The sequence below is a fragment of the Drosophila albomicans genome, chromosome 2L (genome assembly GCF_009650485.2).
Source record: "Drosophila albomicans strain 15112-1751.03 chromosome 2L, ASM965048v2, whole genome shotgun sequence".
Lineage (NCBI taxonomy): Eukaryota > Metazoa > Arthropoda > Insecta > Diptera > Drosophilidae > Drosophila > Drosophila albomicans.
Window position 1 is genome coordinate 6,144,838 of NC_047628.2, and position 9,353 is coordinate 6,154,190.

The 9,353-nt window shown below is 34.7% G+C and overlaps 2 protein-coding genes across 2 annotated transcripts; both read left to right on the top strand.

Moving 5' to 3' along the window:
* Positions 1-4,856: 4,856 nt before the first annotated feature.
* Positions 4,857-5,953, top strand: LOC117564493 (uncharacterized). The gene has a single exon (XM_034243307.2). It carries the CDS (start codon positions 4,969-4,971, stop codon positions 5,788-5,790), a length of 822 nt encoding a protein of 273 aa, XP_034099198.1. The 5' UTR covers positions 4,857-4,968; the 3' UTR covers positions 5,791-5,953.
* Positions 5,954-7,932: 1,979 nt separating this feature from the next.
* Positions 7,933-8,840, top strand: LOC117564814 (uncharacterized). The gene has a single exon (XM_034243736.2). The coding sequence runs from the start codon at positions 7,965-7,967 to the stop codon at positions 8,682-8,684; it is 720 nt and encodes a 239-aa protein (XP_034099627.1). The 5' UTR covers positions 7,933-7,964; the 3' UTR covers positions 8,685-8,840.
* Positions 8,841-9,353: the final 513 nt, after the last annotated feature.

Below are 9,353 nucleotides of genomic sequence, written 5' to 3' on the forward strand. Positions count from 1 at the left end.
TGTGAAGAATTTAATTATTTACAAGAAATGGAGTTTATGCACTTTTAAAATTCTCATAGCTCGAAAAGATTCAGCTACAGCTTTAACAGCTTTTTCCCAAATTTTTTTTAACATTTTATAAAAAATGTTCATATGTAAATAAATAAATCATACAAATAATACAAATAAATAAATTCTAATGATATGTATAATAAATAAATAATAGAAACTGAAAATTAAATTTTTATAGTCGCTTTTTTAACTTTGTGCCTCCAGGAAATGAAAGAAAGCAATAAAGTATATATGTATATTCTGGTATATTTTTCACTCTATCAATATACCAAATATGGCCATTGGCATACTTCAGTAATTTTGGAATTTTTTTTTAGAATAATACCACACTATTTTAAGATACACCATACTTTACATATTTATAAATATTATATAGTTTAACAATTTGTATAAATTATGAAAAGTTGTAGAGTTACAAAAATAATTGTTTTACACTTTTTAAAAGAGTTATTCAAACTTCTTTACATTTATTTGCATTATCTTTTTTTTCATAATTTATAAACAAATGAATGGACAATATAATCATTTTAAAAAACTTCATATTATAATGACTTATATATAAATTATTTTAAAAATAGATATTCCTCATATTGACTTTTTGCTAAAAATTGTTCGCTTCAACACATTTGCAATAATAGATACAACTGGTTTCGAGTGTCGTAGGGTCATTGCACAAATTCTCAGCAATTTCACAAGTCTTGCCAAACAGACGTTGAGCTTAAGCACACAGCAAGTTATATTGATTCAAACACCTGCTTGTCCAAATTGAGCGTTTGCCAGACATGCCGTCTTAAGCTAGCGACACGCCCATTTAATTCAAATTCATTTGGTATGCAATACAAATTATTTGAGGTGATTCAACAGAAATTGTTTATTTCATGCATACAATGTTCTAAGTTCGATTGCAGTTGGTTAATGCCCTCGATATTTTTATACTCGCAACATTTTGAGGTTTGATTAAATAAAATGTAATTGGAATGCGTCATTTTATTTTAGTTGCATGTTTTTCTAATTACACTACACACTTCTACTATGTATGCATATCTCTAACATTTGTTTAATTATTTTCCCCCGTTTCCGCAGAGAGAGAGAGAGAGAGAGAAAAAACACCCAACACGGCGTTACTAATTACATTCGCGCCAATGTTAATTTGTTACAATTTCCGGAAATTCGCTAATTTATTTTTTTTTAACATTTTTATTAGTGGCATAAATTGTATGTTGCTTTAGTTATTGTTATTGTTGTTGATATCGGGGTTGAGTAGAGTTTCCTTTTGAATTGTTGGTTACGCGTTTGTGGCAATAAATTTGCATATTTGTTATACTCATTTTGAAGGGCTCATGAATACACATATAGTGGAAATAGTTTAGCTTAAATAGTTGACATTTTAAGTTAGCTTGTATTCTTAAACCAAAAACAGATTCTATTAGAATGAATTTAGTTTCGTTGAATATTTTCGGGCTTTAAATTAGTAAAACAAAATTTAAATATTTGCAATTTATTTTATGTTTTAATTCTATAATTATTACTACCAAACATATAAGAATTAGGTAAACTTTTATTTAGCTTAATTTTTACAAATATCGAGAATAATTTTTGCGAATTTTACTCTTTAAGAAAAGCAGTATTCTCTTAAACATGAAACCATAAAATACAATTTATTCATATGCAAATATTTCAAAATATTCATATGAATTATATTAATTTTAGAATCTCAAATATTATTTATTATTTTTATTACGAATATAATATTTGTACTAAAAATTGACAATAAACTAATTGTTAAAAAGTAATTCATAGAGTAAAATTCAGTTAAGTTTAAATACTTGGTAAACTTAAACAAAGTGCACTACGAACCTTAACAGATAAAGCAATCAACACCTATCTGACAACGAAATAATATACTACGATGATTGCTTTCATTCGATTTGATTCATAATACACGGTTACGATAATGCAGCAGGTTATTTTCGAGTTCGTAAGTGAATATTTACACAGCTTGCTTTGGGTTCCTATGTGACGCATAAAGAGGGAGTTGCTGAGTAAGAGGAAGCTTGCGTTGGCAACGCGCATTCCGTGTTCACTCAAAACAGCTGCAGAGAGCCACGTGCATAGCTCATTAACAGCTGCCCCCCAAAAAAGAAACACAAAATGCAGCCAGATGAGCTGCTCTTGGCGTCACAAGCGAGATAAGGTGCCACACCAATGCTCAGTTGATTGAAGCATAGCTTCCGCCAAAACTTGCAACTTGCAGAAGGCAAAGGGGGGAACGGCATAATTACTTCGCTGTTGGAGCTGCAAGCTCCATTTGCACTTCCCGTCCAAGGGTGCAGCAAATTGACAACCCCTGACCACCCGACGACGCAGCCATTATTAATTGCAGCTTTGATTTATCTAAGAAACAGTCGCTTCCCTTGGGTCCCTAGCTGCTTTGCTTCCCTCTCTCCCCTCTGTGGGCTGGACAACCCTTGGGGTTGACATTTTCCATAACGTTAAACTCGCAAATGTTTAATTGTGGAAATGAGAAATATGCGGAAGCGTTGACGATTCCGCTCCAGCAACGCTGCAGCGTCGGCTGCACTTGTCGCATCACTTGATGCCAGGCCCGTGCCCCATGCCCCATGCTGCATGCCGCATGCCACATGCCGCACTGCCCATTCCCGTTAGCATATCCGTGCCCCCTGTGCTTCTTGCAACATGTCACAGGCATTGTGGCTGTGTCTAGCCATAAGCATCTGTAGCTGTCTGTTACAGTTCCACTCGCTTCCCCTGCCCCTTGCTCCCCGTTTCTCTCACTCTCCCACTCTCTAAATGACACAAAAATATGGGCTTAACCGGAAACGGATGTATTATCTGCGCTAACTGCGCTGCCGTTGCCGTTGCCGCTGTCGTTGGCTCAGCGCCGTTCTACGGCACAGTCTCGGGCAGAGTCCGAAGCTCGAGTTCGGGTCGTGGAACTAATAGAATATTATAAATTGTACAGACAACAACCTGCTAGAACCTGAGCCAAGCTCTCTGTGTCTCTCTTGGCTGTCGGCTCTGCTCATCAGTATCTATAACACACACACACACACACACACACACACACTCATACACAGCTCGTTCGTTACGCTTGCATGAGCTTTTTGGACTGTGCTTTTTGCGGTTCGAACCGTTTCATGTTGTTTAGACCCTCGCATGGCATGCAAAATTGACCTGACCCTGCTTGCCCCTTCAACCAACGAACCTGTGCGTTGCATGTGTGTCATGTGTGGGCTGTTGAATCTACTACTAAGTAGTAACTCACTTCCACGCGATGCTGCCTGCTCCAGTGCATTCGATGGCATGTCGTGCTTCGTGCTTTCACTTTTGCCAAGCAACGAGTATTTGTCAATTTCAGAGTGCTTGCCGTGCAATGACCTCTGCTTTAGACTTATCAAGGATCGCTCATCGAAATATTAAAACTGTATATAAGCTAACAATTTGATTGAAAAGTTCAGACTTTAACTCAAAAGCTGAATGACTTAATGATTATAGGGTAGCAACAGAAGTAAAGAGTTCTGGCAGCTGTCTGTGAAAACATTTGCATGTCTTTAAAGGGATCGGGGATAAGAGCAGCGAACTGATTGAGTCATTCAATAGACAATGCTGCCTGTGAAAGTGATCGCGGTGCCGCAGATGCCTAGATGCTGAAAGACGGTGGTGCAAGTATCTCAAAGATACTTTTTAGTCATAGCGCGGCATTCAAGCGATCAACCAAAATAACAACAAACATTGTCAGATACGCAGATGGAGAAGGGAGAAATATCCCTATTATCGCTGCATCCTTTGTAGATGTTTTGTTAGCTTTGATCGCTGCTACTTAGCATTTTCCTTTTCATCTTTTGTTGTTGTTGATTTCTGCATGCCTCACTGCATTTATGTGTATGCGTTTAGAGTGCGCCAGCTTATTATCGTGCCGTGGCAAAAGAGGTTGATCGAATAGAATACACAATACGCTTCAGCCGAAACATTTGGCCAAGAGATACTCTGATAAAAAGAGTACTTGATAGGGCTTTTGGTATTCAGTATCATTGAGTAATCTCTTTGTAATAGTTTGTGTGTAACTTTAAATTATAACTATCAAATATGCTGTTAGTAGATTATTTAATAATTCTTTATTTTAACGATTTGTACACCTGCTACTAATAGGGTAGAAGGAAATTATAAATTTATGCTTCTAGTAATTGTATATATGTAACAGGCAATCGTGTCTTATCTGCTTTGATTTACAATCAGTACTTAGTATGAATGTAAGATTATAGTTCTATAACAAATAAAGCCCTTGGTATATCATACTATTTGTCCAGTATTAATTTCGAATACTTTAAGAATATAACCGAAATGTATTGAAAATGAGTAGTGAGTATCCCAAAGTCGAGCACACTCGACTGTAGTTGTCTTACCTGTTTTCTAAATGGTAGCTACCATCAGCTTTTGATACTTGAGAATTGTTTCAACATTTGTTTCAAATGTGAAACTTATTATAATCAGTATTTTGAATCATTTCACATTAAATGAAAACATACATTTCAAGTATTACGAATGTTAAGTATAGAATTTTACAATTCTATTTAAATAGTTTTTATTCGGGCTTTCTATATAATGATTAGTCTTTAAATTTAAAAACTGTTATCCAAAATACGGAAATATCAATTCAATGAGGGACTCCTAAAAATTAATTTTTCAGTTATATAGGAAAATAATGATTAAAAATGCTGGAATCAAAAAATGCTGCCTAATTTTTCGAATTATTTAGATAGTAAATGGAAAGTGAAATCAAATTCCTATCATAAATACTAGAGATTTATATGTCATTATCTTAAACTAAAATATTTACTGAAACTAATATTTGAGTACCGTTGCTAAAAATTTAAGTTGAACTACAAGAACAAGAAAATGGAACCTCGACCAGAACAGTTATTTCATTACCAGCAACAGCCACAGGATCAGCAACAACAGCAACAGCGACAGCGGCCGCAAAATGTTGTTTTTATGACACGGAGACCCGAACAGAGGCCGGAATCGGATCAGGTCGTCGTTTATGTGATCGATGAACTAACATTGCAGATGTTTATACGAAAAGTATATCTTATTGCAATCATCTTCATATTAAGCACCTCCGTCACTTGGCTTTCGATCGCTGCCTCCGGATTTGAGTTCTATCCAACGATTCCTGTACCGTTTTTCGTCTGGCTGTTGCCAATATTGCCTTTGATATTAATTTTGGATTGTGTACCCAAAATACGCTATACTTTTCCCTGGAATTGGGCGATAACCATACTTATTGTCATTCTTATCACATTCGCTGGCGCCTGTTTTATGGATGAAATAGAATTTCTCACCGTTCTTTTGGGTGTAGCTATCTCCATTGTGATTGTTGCCGCTTTCTATGTCTGTGGTGCTCTGTGTCCACAGTCATTTGTGCCTGGAATACTCTGCACAGCGGTTCTGAGTTGTCTTTTTCTCATAACTCTGTTCTCAATTGGCATAGTGCTAATATTTGTGAAGAGTCCCGTACTTTACCTCGTCTTTGGCATTCTATTATTGTGTATGACAGTCGTGATAATGCCTTTCCACGCTCAGTATATCCATGGTCGTCTACAGGTTGTGCCTCTGTTCGATGTGCTGCACTGCTCTATGACCATCTACTTTCATTTTATAGTGACGTTTTCAGCCCTTTGTATTTTCGAATTTTACATGAAGCATAAGGACGACTAATACAATACCAAAAAAAAAGTGGCATTACCTTTTTTCTTACATTTTAAGAAATTTTATTACATGAATAAAGGAAATTCTGGAGTCATCATAATTAAATCATTAGGATTTTCTCCATCGAGATACTGCAAAGCTTGCAACTTTTTAATAAAGAACAATATATGAATTTGAATGTCTTTATATGTATATATATATATATCTGGTGAATTTATACGATCATGAATAAAAAGTAAATTATCAATACATTGCAATAAGTTCATAATTACCAAAAAGATCATATTACAATATTTAATACGAACTTCATCCGTGTAGTGGTATTAAAATGTAACCAAAAAGTTTTATTCCTTAATCAAGATTAAAATTCTAAGAAAAGTTCTTAAAATTAATTTTTACTAAGAATGTTATTTACTTATTGGTTTTTTTTTTAGAATCAAATTCTGAGAACTTTAACTCCAAATTTTTTGTATCTTGAAAACTTATTTTCAAATATTCAAACAGAATGTCACGAAAAGTTCTGTATTCAATTTTGAATTATATATCAAATAATAAAAATTATGTTTTAGATTATCTGGTACTTCATAAATGAAATTTATTTTTTATCTTGCCACAATTTAAATATGCCAATGAACTGCACTTTTTCTCGCCTTTGCGAAGCTTATATATTTTTTATACCCGCTACCCATAACATAAGATTATTACAACTTTTTTTTTAACACAAAATATTTGCCTTTTCGACATATATTCTGATCAACAGTCTGTTCATTAAGTTATTTTAACAACAGTTTAACCAACTAAAATTAAAGTAGCTGGAAGTACTAATTATTTGGTGGCGATCAGATAAAATTAATTAAAACAAGTAAAAAAGATTAGTGAGATACCCGCTACCCATTTTGAATAAAAACAAATCAGCGCGGCATTATTCTTAAAATATACCGAAAATGTACCATGACATACTAAAAATATACGAGTAGGTATATTTGATATATTGATATAGTAGCGCACTCAAAATATACCATCGAGTGCAAAATATACCAGATTGTCAGCCAAAGCAAATAAGAAATCTAGTAAGTTTAATTATTTGCCACAAGTCATAAATTATTATACCACTTTGATTTTTCGTTTCCTTGAGTTTGAAATCGTAAAATTTACATTGAAATCAAAATCATTAAAACGTTCTATATATCAAGTTGTAAAATTTAATATTTTAAATTCTATTTCGAATATTTTATCTTCTCGCAAAATGCATCCGTGGCCTGAACAGTTACTTCATTACCAACAGAAACCCGAAGACCAGAACAGAAATTAGAACCAGAGCAAGAACAGCGTTTAGTCGTAATCGACGATGCAACATTGAAATCGTTCGTTCGAAAAGTATATTTAATTGCGATCGGATTTATATTGATCACAGCAGTGATATGTCTGGCGTTATCGGCGGCTGGTATGGTTTTAGATTTGAATTACAAGCGTGAACTCTTTTGCATACTTATGGGTTTATTGTGGACATGTGTTTTACAAGCTGTGGAAACTCGATACGAGTCACTAATAGCTAAGATAATCGTCTCATTGATCGCAGTCATTTTTTTAACATTTGGTCTAGTGGATAATCAAAATATTATCGTCATGTTGGTGGTGATTTCAGTGTCCATTGTGATAACCGTGATTATCTATATCTGTGGCGCTATGTGGTCACAGGAACTAATACCTAGAGTCAATACTCAAGTAATTTTCATGGGTATTTTTATAATTGTTTTGATCAAAGCTGCCTTGTTGATATTGGCTTTAAAATCGCTTGAGATTTACATTCTTCTTTCCGTATTCCTCCTAATCGTGGCTGTATGGATGGGAATGTTCAACGCGAGATCTATCCATGGATGCAATCAGTTTATTCCGCTGATGCAGGTCTTTATGTCGGCAATAAGTGTATATTTAACTTTTTGGCTCACAGCCTATGCCATGTTTTTGGTTCATACTTATTTAAAAAAAAAACGCATTCTTAATTAAATGTATAGCTAATTATATTTCATTTGACTTTTCATTTATAATTACATTTTAGGGGATTTTCTTGACCAAGGTTTTTATTTTGATCAGTATTTACTTATTTCATAACGTTTTAAGTAACATTCAGAGGAGTCTTGAATTTATCTGTCAAATTATTTCATTTGCTGGTATACTTCAATATGAGTCAATCGGAACCCGAAATCTATGGCATCCCGCCCGATGTGACAATTCGGCATGAATTGCGCATCTATTTCTTGAGCGTGTTGTTTGCCTTCATTGCGCTCTTTCAATGGTTTCTCATTCAATACTTATTGGACTGGAGCAAGTACCGATTATCACCTGTGCGATATGGCTATTGGCTCATTGCCACGTTCTTTGGCATCTCGGTACTGTCGTGTACGGCATTTGGTCGCAAGTATCCCTGCAACGTATTCCTCGTTGCGATCATTGTGGAGAGCTCAACGCTGTACATTGCCATGGAGCAGCAGAATACAAAGGGAATACTGGTCAATGTATATGCGGGTCTTATTGTGATCTGCCTGGTGGTTACCTCAATCATTTATGGTGCGTACGTTCCGATGCGATTAATGCCAGGCGATTTGATGCTTAGTGTCCTGGTTGCGTTGGGCAACATCATGTTGGCCATCTTTTTTCTCAACGCCTACGTCTTTGGCTCGAGCTTAATATATTCAATAGTACGCAATTTTTTTGCATTCGTTGCCGTTACGATGATCATGTATACGGCAACTATTATACACGATCGACAGTTCTATGTGCCGAAGGACGAATATATTTTTCTCAGTGTTTTGCTCTTTTTTGGCCATATGATCTTGCATGAACGTGTCCTTACATTGTCCGTCAAAGAGACCAAAACAGTGGACTGCGATGCTTTTATTTAGTCAGCGCTTTACATATATATTTGAGAATGTGTTTAATATTTAAATATTATGTATTCCAATGAGAAAACATCGCTAGCCTTCGTTTGGAAGAAATGAATGTGTAAATATTTAATTGTAATAATATTCAATATTATATGAGCAATAAAAATAAAACAAATACATATATTTTATATAGGAGAGAAGGGTATTATAACTTCGTGCCTCCAGGAAATGTATTTAACAGGCAGAAGGAGGCATCTCCAACCCTGTAAAGTACGTCAACACCTTGATCTCATATTGACTACTGACTATTGAGATATAGTATTTCGACAGCACTTGCAATGTTTGCTCGCAGATCAAAACTATTTCAAAATTTTAAACACGTTCTCTTGTATTTTGAAGCTAAAGTCTCGAATTTTGCTACTGACAATTATAACTACAGTATTTATGATTTTGTATGGAAAATTCGCCCATTTACGAGAGATCTTAGTTGCTTTAATTAATAATGTGGTATATTTTACACTCAATGGTACATTTGGTATGTGTTAATATATAGCATTTTTGTAGTATTTTGTGTATCATATTGTGTTATATTTTTAGTATCTTGTGGTATATTTTTGGTGTATTTTAAGAATAACACCTCGCCGTTTTGCTTTTATTCAAAATGAGTAGCGGGTATATCACAGTCGA

Excerpts from the sequence above, each read along its gene's own strand:
- LOC117564814 (XM_034243736.2), top strand. The coding sequence starts at position 7,965 with ATGAGTCAATCGGAACCCGAAATCTATGGCATCCCGCCCGATGTGACA.
- LOC117564493 (XM_034243307.2), top strand. The coding sequence starts at position 4,969 with ATGGAACCTCGACCAGAACAGTTATTTCATTACCAGCAACAGCCACAG.